We start from the raw sequence: 18,696 nt of genomic DNA, 5'->3' as shown, positions 1-18,696 counted from the left end.
TCGTTTTGCACTTTTATTTTGGTAGTAATAAGATCGGGACTCTTATTTTGAAGGAACTTTTACCGGAAGTGAATGCACATATATATTTCGCCTCCCAAGACTTTACACATTTCCCCTTTCCTTTTCGTTCGGGTTCACCTTGCGCTTTATCAGTTGAATCACTTTGAACATTCGTTTGAGATGTTGACGGGTTGGCCGAACTTTTTACCTCACAATCAAACAACTTAATTTGCTTCGCCGTTTTTTTAAAACAAACACACGGCGCACCGCGCACGCGAGTAAACCTGCGTCGCTTTCTGGCTCCGTAATCACACCAATGCACGTGCAACTTAAGTGTCAGGTTCCAACTGGTCACAACAATAATTAAATATCACTCTTAATACAACAAATAATTAACATTTATCTATTTTGGGGTGCACATTTTGCTGTTTGCTGTCCTTATTTCTTTATGTTAAAAACTGGTTGCCACTGATGGCAACCAAAGGCCAAGAAGTGGTTGACATTTTTTCTGAATTGTTGCCAATGGCAACCTGGCAACCGTTACTGTCGAGCCCTGACATGTCTTCCGAGCGTCTTGCTTCAGAAGCGAGGCAAGAATACTTCCTGGCATTCGGGAAAACACAGAGTGGAACAGGCTAGCAGGTGTGCATCGCATGAGAAGCCCCGCCTTACATTTTCCGCCACAGATTTGGGGAAATTGGTCCGTGCGCAAAGCATTGTGGGGATTTTAAGACCGTGGAGTCTACACATGTGCAGCCTCGAAATGTCTCCAAACGAAGTACGCCAGGCTCGGTAGAATTCCAAGTATGCTGGACATTGGAACAGTACTTCGGCGGCACTCTATGACGTAGTATGCTTGAAATAGTGGCTCTGGAGCAGCTTTACTCGAGCTTTGTTATCATGTGCTACTCTAATATTGGAAGAGCATACTCAGTATTTTCCCAACAGCTTTATTGTCAGATCTCAAGCCATCTTCTTTGTTTCAATTTTTCGGGCTTTTATTTTGAAACATTTTATGCATTGGTGGTTCAGTGGTAGAATTCTCGCCTGCCACGCGGGAGGCCCGGGTTCGATTCCCGGCCAATGCAACACATTGTTTTAGGCATGGCGGGATGAATGAGAGGCTGCGACATAACTGACTTAAACACTGACATGTCCGAGTGAAGGGTGCACTATTTAACCAGGCTGTTTGGTGCATTTAATTAAGAGTGGAATGGTCTTCTCTTTCTTTTCTTTTATTTCATAAAACTACCCAAGACTTTTGTTAGAAAAATATCACTCGGCTTGGTCTTCAATATCAGGATACATGTATTTACTATCCTTGCAAGAATGGAAGTAGTCATCACATACAGAGCTGCATGGTAAAACTAGTTCTCCAAACAGTTTCCTTGACATGCTTACATACAAGAGAGGGTGTTATTCAGTCACAAGATGCAGAATACCGGTTCAAAGCAGTATTCAATGTTTTAGTTCAGATTAGCTAAGGCCTGCGTAAGCAATAAACATGACAGTCATATGTCTATCTCCATAAAGACTGAATCATCATGTTAATCGTTGTCACATAGCTATCATATTCCTAAAACAGTGGGTGTTTCTCAATGTCAAGGAAAGCTGCTCCAGAGCCACTATTTCAAGGATGCTACGTCATCAAGTCCCGCCAAAGGACTGTTCCAATGTCCAGGCTCCTTGGAATTCTACCGAGCCCGGCGTCCTTCGTAGCGAGACATTTCGAGGCTGCACATGTGTATCCTCCGCGGTCTTAAAATCCCCACAATGCTTTGCGCACGGACCAATTTCCCAAAATCTGTGGCGAAAAATGTAAGGCGGGGCCTCTCATATGACGCACACCTGCACACTTGCTCGCCTGTTCCACTCTTCGTTTTCCGAATGCCAGGAAGGAAACGAAGTACGCCGGGCTCGGTAGAATTCCAAGTATGCTGGACATTGGAACAGTACTTCGGCGGCACTCGATGACGTAGTATGCTTGAAATAGTGGCTCTGGAGCAGCTTTACTCGAGCTATGTTATAATGTGCTACTCTAATATTGGAAGAGCATACTCAGTATTTTCCCAGCAGATTTATTGTCAGATCTCAAGCCATCTTCTTTGTTTCAATTTTTCGGGCTTTTATTTTGAAACATTTTATGCATTGGTGGTTCAGTGGTAGAATTCTCGCCTGCCACGCGGGAGGCCCGGGTTCGATTCCCGGCCAATGCAACACATTGTTTTAGGCATGGCGGGATGAATGAGAGGCTGTGACATCACTTTAACTGACTTAAACACTGACATGTCCGAGTGAAGGGTGCACTATTTAACCAGGCTGTTTGGCATGTGTTTGCACTTTGAATTAGTGAAGACTAACTTTTTTATCTTTGTGTCCTCTCTACTTTGTGAACAGAGACCGAACAGCCTCCTCTCTCTACAGATGTGGACATGCGTTGCTATAACAGCTTTCTCAACCTGGTTCCCCCTGAAGTTTGCTCTGTGCCTCTTATCATGCACTGTATGCTGGAGCAGGTCTGTGTATATATTGTGAGTTTGAAAGTGTAGTGTGGAATCTAGGTGGTTCAACGCTTATTTACCCCAATTTCTTGTTTTCAGGTAGTGATTTCAACAGAGCAGTCATGTCCAGCTAAAGAGTCCAAACCTCACAATGGTCCTGGGTTAGACTATCAGCTGGTCAGCTTCATGCTTCAAAGCTTCCTCCCTCTGGTACATGCTAAAGAAGAGAGAAGTCGCATGTTGAAAGGCTTGCTGGCTACAGTGCAAAATGAAGACGACCAGAAGGTATAGTGGCTCCACACTGAAACACACATTTCATAAACTATAATATGTATATAGTAGGGCTGTATCCGAATTTCCAAATATTCGTTCGTTGGAGTACTATTCGGGTTTCAACTTCGTTATTCGGATATTCGTTTTTTTTTATTTGTTTTTATTGAAATCTCCAATATCAACGTAAGAACTTTTGCCTCTTCGGGGGGTGCTGATTAGGGATCGACCGATATGGCTTATGGCTTTTTCAAGGCCGATACCGATTATTAGTAATCAAGGAGACCGATAACCGATATTTGGAACCGATATACATTTGCAGTAAAATCAGAAAATATTGGTGTCAAAATGTAGAATAACACAAACTCCAACACAAGTTATTTGAAATGCATTTAAGCATATATCATGTTTAATGCAATTTTAAACATCTTACAACTGGTTTCCTCTCTGTGCCCTTTTCTTTAGTGCAGCCATCTACAATGAGTTAGAGAGAGACAAGAAGTGGGGCTGCAGGCTGACATGCTTAACTGACAATAATGCTTAATTTATTATATCAAAACAATGCATGTCTATCTAGCATAAAATCCCAATAAGCTGCTAGCAACTGCAAAACACTAGTGCTAGCTAATGTTTTGAAAACTATTAAAAGTGAGGCTATTACAGTAGACCTAACGTTAGTCTAGTGAAAAATGGTATCCGGGACAGCCCTAGTATATAGATTTATATATAAATATGTAGATAACAGAGAGGACACTATCTGAGGCATTGGTGGTTCAGTGGTAGAATTCTCGCCTGCCACGCGGGAGGCCCGGGTTCGATTCCCGGCCAATGCAGGATATACTTTTTTGAAAGACATGGTGAAAGGAGAGGCTCGTGTTTCAGTCTCTTTGAGAACAGTCACTGCTGGCTCGACTGTCTTGTTGAGAGGGCTTTCACAACAACACACAGAATGTAGGGTGTGCTTAAATTGTGACATGTCTATGAACGGCACAAGAGTCCTTCAAGCCCTCCCCCCCGACGGGGGAGGGTTTAATCCGCTGTTAACAGCATTCCAACTATGTTCTTCTAAGCACGAAATTCTTTATTAGGGCCTGAGCTTTATTAGGGCCTGAGCTTTACGACGCCATTCATGCAGCGAAATTTTGCATGGACGTCAGGACCGGTGAAAAATGTGACATTCTGGAGTCGATGGGTTAAAAAATTCCCACATGCTCGCTAGCGCGTATGTGTAAAACATTTTTGAAAAATGTACATAGTCGCACCGTAAGTCGGATGCACCTGAAATTTTGCACACTTATCCGGGCGGACCTGCACTACATAAAGTCCTCTTGAACCCCTAAGCTCCGCCTACTTTAATTTGTTTTGTATTAGCATAATGTTAAAAACAGTGAAATATTATCCTAAATTTCAAATTTGGGTTTATCAACACCAATCTTAGTATACAGCATCGGTGGAGGGTCACACACATTACAGTAGGAAATGAGCATGTTCAGGTAATAAATATGCCGCCATTAATCAAAACGTATTAGCAAAAAGGTGTGGCTTAGAAAGAAATGCTCATAACTCATCAACAATGTATCCATTCACCACAGATTTTGGTGGATACGTTTAGTCTGTGTTGGGGAATAGGCACACCAAAGCATTTTCATTTTGGACAATAGGGGGCGCCAAAAACACCACCAATTTACAAATCAAGAACGGATGGACGAAATAAAACAATCTTTTTTTAGACATACTCTGGGGGTGACTATGAACTGACGTTTAAAGTGTCGAAACAAATGCAGAATGTGGGCGTGGCCTATACAATTTGTTTACATTGCGATAGCATAAAATGAGCTTCGTACGCAAAACTTGGGACACACGTCACAGCCCACGACCTTTTCGCGAATGTAAAAGAAAAACGTAATTTAAAAAAAAAAAAACTGCTCACTAGCGCCCCCTATTGTGTGGTAGTCACATATAGTTTATCAGAACTTCACGAATTTTGGCACAGACAATCCTCATGGAATGGCGGACATATTTCGAATTTGCTTCCATTAGCCCCGCCCCCGACAAAGGCGGCCATTTTGAAAAATGTGCGGTTTTCATGCATTTTAAGGAAATGTTTGCGTTCTCCTCCTAGGGCATGGGTCGGCAACAGGCGGCCCGCAGCAATAATATTTGGCCCGTAATTTTGAGAATAAAAAATATATATATATTTTTTTTTTTACAACATCGGACCGACAGTCGCACATATAGGCTATAATGTCCGAATAGAGAATCTACCTACACCTGAAGAATGCTTATTGTACTTTATCCATGTTGGCACAATCAGGCTGCGGGGTGCACTGGCGCTGATAGTGGATCAATAGGTGGACAGCGCGTGGTGCTGAAATAGCCAACATTTGGTGTGTGGTTTGAAAAAAATAACACCAGCTCACTAAATCATCCATCCATCTCCATGCATCTTCTCCTGCTTATCCGTGGTCGGGTCGCGGGGGTAGCAGTTCCAGCAGAGAGCCCCAAACTTTCTTTTCCCTGGCGACATCAACCAGCTCTGACTGGGGGATCCCAAGGCGCTCCCAGGCCAGCGAAGAAATATAATCCCTCCACCTGGTCCTAGGTCTACCCCTTGGTCTCTTCCCAGCTGGACGTGCCTGGAACACCTCCCTAGGGAGGCGCCCAGGTGGCATCCTAACTAGGTGCCCAAACCACCTCAACTGACTCCTTTCGACACGAAGGAGGAGCGGCTCAACTCCGAGTCCCTTCCGGATGACCGAACTTCTCACCTTATCCCTAAGGGAGACACCAGCCACCCTGCGGAGAAAACCCATCTCGGCCGCTTGTATCCGCAATCTCGTTCTTTCGGTCATGACCCATCCTTCATGACCATAGGTGAGGGTAGGAACGAAAATGGCCCGGTAGACAGAGAGCTTTGCCTTCTGGCTCAGCTCCCTTTTCGTCACAACGGTGCGGTAAAGCGACTGTAGTACCGCTCCCGCTGCTCCGATTCTCCGGCCCATCTCACGCTCCATTGTTCCCTCACTCGAGAACAACTCAATAAATCATTCAAACGTAATGTTTACTTATATGTAGGGGTGTAACGGTACACGTTCGGTTCGGTACAGGTGTGTACCGAAGTGTACCGAACGAATATAACGTTAAACGTAAAAAATTGAGAACGTGAATAACTTTTTGGAAGTAATCTCAGGTGCTGCGTCGCAGCATTCAGAGTAATTTGCTCACATTGGGTTCAACGCGTCATAGAGCGAGCAAGTCATTTCATTGGATGAGAGGCATACTATGAGAGCTGGTCAGAGGGATGCGTTCAAATGTAGTCAGTAATTTGAGGAACTGTGAAAAATGTATGGCGAACGCAGATAAAGTTGAGCTCGAAAATCCTCCAGCATCATTGAAGTCTCCGGTTTGGGAACATTTTGGTTTTGCAGTTACGTACAAGGATGACGGACAAAGACAGGTGGACCGAACCAAAGCTGTTTGTCGGCATTGTTCAACTAAAATTGGTTACGCGGCTGGCAATACATCAAACTTGCACACTCTTTTGAAAAGGCATCACCCGAACGTGAATATCACCGGTACCAAAAGAAAAAAGACTGAAGTGCAAACCCAACTCCCACTAGCATTTAAGCCTCCACCACTCGCAAAGAGTTCAGACCGAGCCAAAGCTATTACAAACGCCAACTATCCTTATGTTGCAATGTTAGCAAAGCGCTACCTGGCTGTATCTGCTACCTCTGTCCCTAGCGAGAGGGTGTTCTCCACAGCAGGAGACATTGTTAGTGCCAGCAGATCTGCCCTTTCGGCAAGCAATGTGGACAAGTTCATTTTTCTTTAAAAAAACATGAAAATACAATGACAAGCAAGTCCTAATGTCAAACTGGCTGCTTAGGTGCTAGTACAGTACAGTTCAAATACAGATTATTTCAGTTCATCGAAATGCTGCACCTTAATGTTCATTTTATTATATTTTGTATTTATTTGAGTGAATATTCACAGTTTAATAATAATTAAAAACCCCAAACTAATAGTTTATGTTTTGTGAGTACTAGTACAGTAAAGTTCAAATACAGATTATTTCAGTTCATCGAAATGCTGCACCTTAATGTTTATTTTATTATATTTTGTATTTATTTGAGTGAATACATTATTCACAGTTTAATAATAATAATAAAAAAATATATATATATGTTTTGTTTTGTGAAAAAAAATTCTGCTGTACCGAAAACGTACCGAACCGAACCGTGACCAAAAAACCGAGGTACGTACCGAACCGAAATGTTTGTGAACCGTTACACCCCTACTTATATGTGAACAGTAACAAAGTTCAGGCAAAACATTGACAACAAAATTGGAGAAGCCGCTTGATCATGGAGGGCGAGGAGTGGTGGTGCATATGCTCCTGAAACGACAGAACAAACACGCTACATTAGGGATAATAATTACAATGAGCCATTCATTTAAAAATATAAAAAATATAATTAGGCTATTAAATACAATTACGACAGGCTTGGTACTCACTTAATGTGAAAACTGACATCTCCCATCGGTCACTATTTTTTGGATATCTGTTGATATGGACGTCACTTTAATCCACAGGCAGTTCTCAAGGTTTTTATGCGTCAATCGATTCCTCTCGTGCGTCTTTATCGCATTCATTGAAGAAAAGGACGACTCGCATGTATAGGTGGAAGGGAACATTGTGAGCACATAAAATGTGAGTCTCTTGATCGTGCTATACTCCTCTGAGCTTCCCACCCAAAAGGCACTCACAGACTCCGCACTTCTGAGCGCATCGCTGACCAGGGAGCTTGTTTGAAAATCAATTAGCTCCATTTCTAATGCAGCCTCGTCTAAGGAGGGGATCATTTGTTTCGCCTGGGAGGTGAAGTCTCCACTTGGTCGGACTGTGAGAGGATCTCGTACAAAGGCAATGATGTCTTTTGGGATGGAGTAGTCCTCAAACCTTGACGTGAAGTTGGCCCGTAGCTGCTTGATGAAGTCCACCATCAGCTCTGTCACTTGTCCCAGTGCCTGTGATTTTAGTGTACTGAAATGGAGGAGCCTGCCCAACAACTCCTTCCTCGTGAAGGATTCAAGCTTTTCAACCATGTCTATGGTTTTGCCTCTCCCCTGTAGCTGCAGGTTAAGCTGGTTTAGGTGGCCAAATATATCCGCTAAAAATGCTACATTGGACATGCACTTTTCGTCTCCCAGAAGGGCAAGGTGGTCAGCTGCTGCCCTAATCTTGCTCTTGCTCTAAGAAACGCCTTGACCTCATCCAGTAGCGCACAGAAGCGGTCCAACGCTTTCCCTTTGCTCCACCACCGCACGTCATTGTGAAGCAGCAGGTCATCGTGGGTGGCCTCTTCTGACTCAGCCACAAGTTGTCGGAAAAGCCGATGCTGGGTGCTTGATGTACCCCTGACATGACACGCATCACTTTGTCACTTTGTCCATAACTTCCTTTAGCTCACCACTGAGTTTGGCGCAAAGGACACTCTGGTGGATGAGACAGTACAGTCCATGCATTTGGGGGGCGTGCTCCTTCAACTTGCTTACCAGACCTCTGTGCTTTCCCACCATAGCAGGAGCCCCGTCTGTCACGATTAGGTTAACCCTCTCGAATGACAATGAATGCAGCCTAAACAACTCTTCCAGTTTCGTAAATATAACGTCCCCAGTGGTGTGCCCTTCTAATGGAATAAGAGACGGCAGCTCTTTCCTGAACTCCTTTCCATCAAAATATCTAACATAGACGCACAACTGGGCTTCATCTGTACTGTCAGTGCTCTCGTCAATGGCTAAGGAAAAGTAATTGGCTTGACTGAGACCCTTGATAATTACCCCCTGCACAGCGTCTGACAGTGCTTCTATGCGGCGTATAGCGGACCTTGCAGAGCACACCTGTTTCACTGACGCAAAGGACTTGGACTTGTCGGTGGCCAGTTCCTCCAAAACGGTCACCATCACCTTGAAAACCTCTGCGTCAGTGAATGGCCGGTTGTGCTTTGCGAGCACCTACGACGCCTTTAGGGACGCAGTTGTCACTTTCTGTTGGACTGTGAGGCCTGTGAGTTACCTATGATTACTACAGTTGCAAGAAAAAGTTTGAACCCTTTGGAATTACCTGGATTTCTGCATAAGTTGGTCATAAAATGTGTTCTGATCTTCATCTAAGTCACAACAATAGACAAACACAGTCTGCTTAAACTAATACCACACAAACAATTATATGTGTTCATGTTTTTATTGAGCACACCATGTAAACATTCACAGTGCAGGGTGGAAAAAGTATGTGAACCCCTAGGCTAAAGACTTCTTCAAGAGCTAATTGGAGTCAGGAGTCAGCCAACCTGGAGTCCAATCAATGAGACGAGATTGGAGGTGTTGGTTAAAGCTGCCCTGCCCTATAAAAAATACACACCAGTTTTGAATTAGCTATTCTTAAGAAGCATTGCCAGATGTGAACCATGCCTCGCACAAAAGAGCTCTCAGAAGACCTACGATTAAGAATTGTTGACTTGCATAAAGCTGGAAAGGGTTACAAAAGTATCTCTAAAAGCCTTGATGTTCATCAGTCATCATTCATCATTTGTAAGACAAATTGTCTATAAATGGAGAAAGTTCAGCACTGTTGTTACTCTCCCTAGGAGTGGCCATCCTGTAAAGATGACTGCAAGAGCACAGCGCAGAATGCTCAATGAGGTGAAGAAGAATCCTAGAGTGTCAGCTAAAGACTTAAAGAAATTTCTGGCACATGCTAACATCTCTGTTGACGAATCTACGATACGTAAAACACTGAACAAGAATGGAGTTCATGGGAGGACACCACGGAGGAAGCCACTGCTGTCCAGAAAAAACATTGCTGCACGTTTGAAGTTTGCAAAAGAGCACCTGGATGTTCCACAGCACTACTGGCAAAATATTCTGTGGACAGATGAAACCAAAGTTGAGTTGTTTGGAAGGAACACACAACGCTATGTGTGGAGAATCCAAAGGGTTGACTTTTTCTTGCAACTGTATATGCCTACATTCATAATGTCAGCGGAGGGAGGGGGCGGCGCTGCGGAAGAGCAGAGCGCGAGGGAGAGCTGTCATCTTCCCTTTACAAGCTTCAAACATGTATTTATCGTGTGATTTTGGAAATACAAGTTTCATTTTCTGAAAGCCAAGACTTTGTTTATTTAAAATCAAACAAAACACCGAACCCCGAAAAACTAGTTTTTTTACGCAAATCCACGTTTATTTTTAAATGAGCCATTGCAACTTCCAACTGATTTCGATAGAGCGGGTCACATAAGGAAAATGTGTGGTTGTGGGGAACCAGGTCAATTAAAGCACTTATTTAACTATTAAATACATTGAGTTTGAGTAAAATACTTAGTTACTGATTAATTTAGGTTATAATATATTAAATAAATTGCAAAGCAAAACATGCTGTAATTTATTTATTTTTTAAAGGTTTTCAACCTGAAAGAATCCTAATGTGTCCTTGAAAAGTTGAATAAAGAAAAGGAAAAAGCATTTGAGTTGTCCATGCGTCCTCTGTTGCCCCTCAAGCCTCTCAAATGTGGGCAAACACTCAAATAAATGCCAAAAACCCAGAGAACTTGACAATACTTATCAGAATAAAAGTATGTTAAATAACACTGCTACCTAGTTAATAACTCTACTTTACTCAGTGGAGGCTCGTCCATTGAGGAAAGGGAGGACCATCCTCCCTAAAATTTCAGAAAAAAATTAACTTTGAAGAGAACAATAAATACACCTCAATTTAAAAGATAAGTCTGTTAAAATACAGATAATAGCCCTGGCTTTTAACATGGGACTGAAATGGGGCTAGAGAGGACGAGCCTCCCTTTGGTCGGGTCTAGCCAGAGGCTCTGGATTGGGCGCCTATATCATCAGTGAACCAATCAGCGGATCTGACTGCGCATCAGAGTGTTGATGGGGAGGGTCATCAGCGATATCAGAGTTTTTTCTGAACCGGGGAACAGGGGTGCTGTGCCCTCTTACCAAAATAAATTCCTTGAATTTGATTATTTTCTGGCCCGCCATCTTGTGGCTCAGAAGAAAATTGGCCCACGGCCAAACTTACTTGCCTACCCCTGTCCTAGGGGAATGATCAGAAAAATGCCAATCCAGGACAAGTTCAGCCCCTATCCAATATGATGCTTAATTGTGATGCAATTTGGCCGTCGTAGCCCCTCGGTCTGGCCATTATGCCCCACAAATAATTGTACGTCCTACGGCCACCATGGCCTTTGGGCCCCTCACACTGTTAAAATCTCGAAGTTGCTTTAACCTGTTAAGCCCGAAGGTCCCCGCCGGCGGGTACTTTAGTTTTTTTTTTCACGACACTGTGTCTCAGGGGATCTTAATATTTAAGAACCTATTAATGTGTTATACCAGATTAACGGGAATAATCTCAGCTAACTGACGATACAAACCATTTTTACCAAAACAAAACACAAGTCTCATAAGAAGCATCTAATTGACCCCTGAGCGAAAAATGCTAACCTATTACTGCACCGATAATCACTCCTTGCTCCCTTATTACTTATCCTAGGTGCACATCCAACACATCGTTTATGATCGCAGGGAGACACAGAATCTAACGGTGCCCACCTCAACACTGAAAGATACAAACATGTGACGTTATCAACAAAAACGTACATCAAAACAAGTGGCGCTCGGTAGCCCACAACGCTAACATGGCTTACCTTCGTCTTTGTCTGGTCTAAACCATTAAAACGATAAAAAACGATGGTGTAGTTAATCCATAGTTTAATCCAATGTGACTGCGTCCCCTTTGAAATGTTCTGATAATCCATAAACAATAAAACAGCTTTTCCGTTGCTTGATATCAGAGCAGCGATATTTCTCCCCTCTCCTGCAAGCTAGCATGCGCAGAGAGGCCACCATTTTTTTTAACATGAGTGTGTGCGGGACGATTTCCCTTGGATTCTATTGGCTCTAACGGTCAGAAAGAGATGTCACATGTCAAAATCAAACAAGGGGGGCCAGAGATATGGAAAATCCACCCAAATTGCCCCAGAAGAGGGTTTTTTTGCTAAATCTGTCTAAAAAGGTCAAATATCACTTGTTTTGCATCAATCTTAAGGCGAGACACCCCAGGTGAATAGGGTAATTTTTTTTTGTATTACAAGTTTTCTGAAATAGCATGTTTAAATATGCAAATTATCCATTATCTCATTAAATATGCACATATTTTAACTAATGCTGTCAAAATTACTGCGTTAACGGCGGTAATTAATTTTTTGAATTTTGCCACGTAGTGATCGTCTTCTCAATAGAACATCTTTGATAATGTCTTCTGGCCAATCAGAATCAAGATAACGGCGTGGTGTTGTTGCAGGAAGTCCCGACGGAGAATACTTTTGCTGTAGTACAGGTAACACATAACTGGTATGCAGGTTATGTGCGTAATCTGAAATGCGTACCGTCACTTGTGTCACAAAGCGCATTTGCGTACCGACGTACTTGTGAAGCTTTTCCAGAAGGTGGTTAGATCACCGGACGACAGAGTCGGTCTCCGTGTGCACAGACAGGGCTGCTGTTAACGTCGGTCTGTACAACGGAATTGTGCCAAAACTATGCCAACCGGCTGCGGAGGGAGACTCTCCCCCCCCCCTTCACTGGAGAACTGCGCTAAAACAGCTGATCACAACGTTCACACTCTGTGGTCACGAAGTACTCCACTAGCCCCCCCCCCCCCCCCCCCCCCCCCCGTCGACTTTCCTGAAGTACTCCCCCGTTGATAGAAATCAACACGTAATGAATTAAGACCCCACGGTTTGATGATTGATAGGTGTGTGGGCTGTCTTTCATTTTGACACGCAGAAAAATGTTATAATAAACATAGTATGTTAAATGAATATATCCGCCTTCTTTCATTTATCTTTTCATTCCCACAACAATGTACATAAAGAAATGGCATATTTTGGACATAGTTCGAATGGTGATCGAAATCTGAACTTTGGATAAAGCCAGGTTCAAAATTCTTGTTTCATTTTGTAGTCATATTAGTATCTAAGGCGAAGGGATATTGAATATCTCTTTTTATCACTCCATAAATCATAAAATACTGTCAACAGCCCTAAAATATCAATTTTCGCCATGTTTTTAGGAATACAATGTTGTATAATTCAGGCTATGAATGATATATGAACAAACCCTTCTGTAAAAGCCTTCATAATATTGATAGGAATATAACTGGAAGGTTTGGTGTATGTACGTGTTACTGAAGTTGAAATTTCGAACTCAGAGTAGGAGAAAAAACTCATTTTGAAAAAACGACCTTTAAAGATTGCAGTGAGGCGCTAGCTAAACCCTCCTGTTCTTTGGATGACAGCTTGCGCATCGACGCACTCCGTGAAGGTATTTCATGTTCGGGGTCATTTGTTTTTTGTATAACCTTGCTTCGTGCAAGTGACAATTGTTGTCGTCTTCTCTGTGAACATTTTTTTCGCCGTTCGCCATTTTGAGATTTCAATTTCTAAGCTAACCAGGAAGTGTTTTAGCACACCATGTGACGCATCTGAACGAATCACGTTGTCAGAAATTGACACCAGCCAATGAAATTTCGTTTCTTGGTTTAAGACCCCTTTGTGCTTTCACGATTGGTTGCTGATACAAAGGAAATGACCATATTTGGATCCGATGAGATTGTGCAGGAGAGACACAGCTTTCCAACGATATCTCTGTTGACATGGTGCACACAGCGGTCGCGGTACTTTATGTTACGTTAGAATGCTAACTTTTGGTGAATTTAGGAGAAATCTACAGACGCAAATAGACAAACTATAGTAAAATAAACACTTAAATGTGTATTTTGTACGTTTTCCTCCCAAAAGCCTGAAAGAAAACATGTTATAGAATCAAAATAGCACAAAATCTCAAAATTGACCAGTACTTGAAAAATGATGTTTTTGCCTGCCGTGTCTCGCCTTAATACAGGGTACTTATTATATGTTGTACTTTGGATTCCTAAAGCTTTTAGTCTACTAACCCATCATTCAAGGTTAGTTTTCACTATAAGTACAAACTATTATTTATTTGTAAGCTCCAAATCCAAATGTTTCCCTCAATGCCTTTGTGCCCTGGCATGTGGCCTTTGCGCCCTGAAAAAATGTGCGACACCAAAGGCCAAATGGCCTAGCCCCTAAAATGACGAAATCCCAAGCCTGATCTGGACATATTTCAAATTGCTTTCTATTGGCCCGGCCCCCCAGAAAGTCGGCCATTTTCACAAATGTGCCTTTTTAATGCATTTTAAGCACATTTTTGCCTACTCCTCCTAGGGACATGATCGGAAAAATTCCAATCCAGGACAAGTTCAGCCCCTATGCAATATGATGCTAAATTTCGAAGAAAATAGTTGCTAGCTCAAACGGGGAGCTCGTAATCTAACGGAGCATGTACGATTTTTGACGATTTACATGTCACAAATGAATCCAAACTACTACATTTCCATTTTTGGAAACATTTACAAAGTCGCAACGTAACTGTATACAGCGTCGCCTACTTGATTTATTTTTAACTAGCATAATGTTAAAAACCGTGAAATATTAATTTAAATTTCAAATTGTGGTACTCCAAACTTAGTATACAGCATCGGTGGAGGGTCAAACACATTACCGTAGGAAATGGCCATGTTCAGTCGATAAATATGGCCGTCATTATATATAAGCATGTTCGCAAAAAGGGGGGGGCTTAGAAATAAATGCTCATAACTCATCAACAATGTATCCAAATAACACACATTCTGGTGGATAGGTTCAGTCTGTATTGGGGAATAGGCACACAAACGTATTTTCATTTTGGACTATAGGGGGCTCCAAAAACACAACAAATGTGTTGTATGTACAACAGACACCAATACACTCCACAACACACACCTACTCACTGTACAACACACACATACAGCTCCTAAAGCATATAATGTATGTCAGGCTACAGCCCTTGTATATTTTATTATGTGAAGCACTTTATGGTTTCATGAAAAGTATCTACTGTTTACTTGTAGATATCTACTAAAGCATACAAATAAAGTGTGTAATGTAGGCCTGTTACATATATTATTGCTGTTCTCACTGTAAACATCGCGTCTGAATGAAAGCAGTTGTATTAAAAAAAAAAGTAGCCTAACATCCAGGGGAGATGTGATTAGTGAGTAAAAAAACGGTAAAGGGCAGAAAGTCTGATGCACATTTGATCATCTTAAATAACTTATAATCACAACGGGAACAGTTTGCAGAGCTGTGCTTCGTTGACATAAGTCTAGCCATGCGTCACGCCTCTTTTAAACATCACTGTTGCCTGAACTCAACTCCGGAGGATACATCAGTGTACCCTCGGTTATAGCTCCTCCAGAGAGACTCCTCTCTCCTCTAAATCAGTGTATCCTCGGTTACGGCTCCTCCAGACAGCCTCCTCAATAATCGATCCTCGGCGAGCCTTTAGAGAAATGTGTTGTCCTTCGAGAAGGCGCGCCGACATCCGTTTCCGGGTCGCTGCCGGAGGACTTGAGAGTTTGGGACGCGAAAATCATAGAAATTCCAAACGGCTCATTTCGGAGGACTCGCGCGCGTCTGCTTGACGCCGGGACGACTGGCAAACCTCCCCGACAGGCGCACGGACGCGAAGGCCCGCCCACAACTGCATGCACGTCTGTGACCGCAGTTTTAATTCTTATTATTCCGCCCGTTATTTTGCCGGCCTTCTCCTCCCGCATTGAACATTGCAGAAACTCCGTTCGAACATCAAAACGTTCAGCTCGGTCGGGAATCGATGGCTATTACTTTTATCATTCATAACTTTCATAATTCCAGAGATACATCCCATAATTCATCACATTTTTAACCATTGAAGTCAATGGAGAAATTCTTCAGACTTCAACAAATCTTCATGCGACTTCAACTGCCAACTGTTCCTTCATACTTTCACTCAGAAACTTCATTCCAACTTTAACCTGTTAAGCACCAAGCCTGTTTTTCAGGTCTCAGGCACGAAAAAGAAATTTCCAGAACAAATGACCATATCTTTCCTTCTAAAAGGGTTAAATTAATAATCTATTTTCTCAAAGTAATGATAAACCTGTGAGTTGGATGTAGAAAAGTCAGAATCAATATAGATGTTTTTTATTTTAAGGAAAATTCAGATTGAACATAGTAAAAAGCTGTAAATTATAGTGTCCGTCCAAGAATAAATGTTTTACTTATAGTGAAAACTAACCTTGGATGATGGTAAGGTAGACTAAAAGCTTTAGGAATCCAAAGTACAACATATAATAAGTACCCTGTATCGAGATTGATGCAAAACAAGTGACATTTGACCTTTTTAGACAGGTTTAGCAAAAATAACTCCACCTCTGGGGTGATTTGGGTGGAAATTAGCGTTTTTACCGTTTCTCTGGAACCCATTGGTCGATTTTGGTGATTGACATCTCTTTCTGACCGTTAGAGCCAATAGAATTGAAGGGGAGTTTTCACATAGACACCAAAATTAACACAAAAAGGTGGGGGCTTTGCGCATGTAGTTTTGCATGAGAGTGAAGCTATCTCTCGCTCTGATATCTGGAAACGGAAAAGCAGGGTTTATTGCTTATGGATTATCAGAAATCATTTCAAAGTTAACCTACGGATTAACTTCAGCTGAATTGTTATCGTTTTAATGCCATTGAAGACCAGTTTTGACCAGACAACGACCAAGGTAGGCCATGTTGCCGGTTTTAGCTACCTAGCGCCACATGTTTTGATGTCTGTTCTTGTTATTATCATAGAGTGATAATGTATGTACCCATCGATTCTGTGTCATCTCACGATGCGAATTGATGGGTTGGATGTGCAGAAAAGATAAATAATAAGGGTTTTATGAGTGAGTTTCTGTGCAGTAATCTGTTAGCATTTTTCGCTCGTTGCTAATTCAGAGGCTCAGCGTTAGCATTGTGGGTTTAAAAAAAAAAGAAAGAAAAAAAGATCAGTTAGATGAGTTTCTTCCCGTTACATGGAGATAAAACATTCATAGTTTATTAAATATTAAGATGCCCTCAGACACTGTTTCCTCAGATGACGCGTTTTTCCCCCGGTATCGACATTGACATTCCTACCCTCCCCAAATAAACTCGTTTTTTTATTATTTATAACATTAAAAAAAAAAAAACTGTGAACTGTTATGCTACGATGTATGTGATGTCAGATAGTAACTATAAAAAAAAAAATTGCAGGCTAGGTCAAATTAATTCATGTCTTTGTTGTGATTTGTGATTCGTCCACATTTAGACCAATCACAGCATCACACTCTGCCGCCTATTCTAGATTTGTTTATTGTGCATTCTGTAGACTCCCATTTCTCAGTTAGCGAGTCCAATCCTTGACTCATCAAGGCGGCCGCCACCAACGCTGTCCTCCGAGGCACAGCTCCTTGTGCCCCTACCATCACCACCTGCGTTGCCAAACCCTGAACCACACCCGCCAGCATCCTCCTCCTCCTCCGTGCCGGTGCCTCCACTACAGACGCTACCTTGCTACCTAGGTACTATTGGGCCAGCAACCGCTCAAAGACCAACAGCCCCAGATGATCTTGGGGTTAATAAACCCAACCAGATGAAACTGGATCGTTATCCAGGAAGATTGTTTTCAGGAAAGAAGCACACAACAGACCATGGCTTGAATATTCGTTAAAAGCAGACGCAGCCTTTTGTTTGTAGACAATTTTAAATACGTCTTCATCTGATGCGGCTTTCACTGTCAAAGGTTTTTGCGACTGGAAACACGCATTACAGACTGGACTAATAAGACATGCCGCATCAAAAGAACACATTTCATGTGAGAGTTTGTGGAGAGAGAGACAGATACGCGAGGAAACAAATAAGGAAATTAGTACTTTGGTGCAGATCAGCTGGCACGGAACCGTTATTACGTGTCAGCTGTCGTTGATATTATAGCTTTTTTAGCTGTCAACCAACTCCCTCTCAGAGGTGACCACGATTCACTTCACAGCATGTCCGAGTCAGGCAGTGGGCTCTTCCTATCGCTGTTTGAGTATACGCTGCACAAAGATGCAGAGTTGGACAAAATAATGTTCTAAGTTAGCTCGGCTGAGTGAAAGGATGCACCTGCAGTGCATAGGAAAATAAACCATGCCAAAGGCGGGCTAAACAGTTCATCGTCTCCGTCTCTACTATTTCTCTCCGAGTGCAACGATGAGGAAGCTGCCATCCTTAACCAGTGTGCCTTGCTCGTGATTTACCAGGGTTTGTGCTGCCACGCACACAATGTTTCAAAAGTGGTTTCTATGTTTCCCTTTATTTGTGTATGTATTTGCGATAAGTGTGCGTCTTTATGCAATGTTGTTGGCCTTGCTGTTTGATATATATTCTGCCATGACGGTTTTGTGTGCCCTCCCATGAAAATCATATGCCCTCCCTTTAGATTTGTTCTGGCGCCGGGTATGGAGCCCAGTGTGCTCTGATTGGTCGAGAAGCTGACAGGCTCGTTGCTGCTTGCACACACACATACACACACACACAGCGAGCTGCTGCAGGAGCAGACAGGCTTGGTGATACAGCTAGCGAAATTCATCTTGAGCACACACAAACACTCACAGCCGAAGTAAAAACAATAAGTGTGGCTTGACATTGAGTAAGAAAAAGGTTTATAACCAGGGGTGCACATCACTTTTTTGCCCTGGTTCTCAAAGGAGCACCTGGAGATGTTGCTTGGTGCTCATCCTTAAAATGAAATAAACTGTAACTTTTGAGGGGGTCTTGACTTTATTTGCCAGACACACGCGCTGAACACACATGCAGAGGTGAACACAGAACACACATGCAGAGGTGAACACAGAACACACATGCAGAGGTGAACACAAGACAACATTAGCACGACCAGTAATCCTACAA

General features: G+C 42.5%; 1 protein-coding gene and 3 non-coding genes across 5 annotated transcripts in view; all 4 read left to right on the top strand.

The window, feature by feature from the left end:
• The window catches only part of spag17 (sperm associated antigen 17), an 88,132-nt gene that overhangs the window by 43,186 nt on the left and 26,250 nt on the right, over nucleotides 1-18,696 (top strand). For both annotated transcript variants that reach the window (XM_034225300.1, XM_034225216.1), the window contains exons 10-11: nucleotides 2,398-2,516; nucleotides 2,601-2,786. In XM_034225300.1, coding sequence (XP_034081191.1) covers nucleotides 2,398-2,516; nucleotides 2,601-2,786 — 305 coding nt within the window. The remainder of the gene's footprint in view (nucleotides 1-2,397; nucleotides 2,517-2,600; nucleotides 2,787-18,696) is intronic.
• trnag-gcc lies at nucleotides 1,018-1,088 on the top strand. Its single transcript has one exon. It is a non-coding gene; the product is annotated as a tRNA-Gly (tRNA).
• On the top strand, nucleotides 2,146-2,216 carry trnag-gcc. Its single transcript has one exon. It is a non-coding gene; the product is annotated as a tRNA-Gly (tRNA).
• On the top strand, nucleotides 3,534-3,604 carry trnag-gcc. The gene has a single exon. It is a non-coding gene; the product is annotated as a tRNA-Gly (tRNA).

Source organism: Gymnodraco acuticeps, unplaced genomic scaffold, assembly GCF_902827175.1.
Source record: "Gymnodraco acuticeps unplaced genomic scaffold, fGymAcu1.1, whole genome shotgun sequence".
Lineage (NCBI taxonomy): Eukaryota > Metazoa > Chordata > Actinopteri > Perciformes > Bathydraconidae > Gymnodraco > Gymnodraco acuticeps.
The sequence above is the reverse complement of the archived record's forward strand: the minus strand, read 5'-3'. Positions and strand labels throughout refer to the sequence as shown.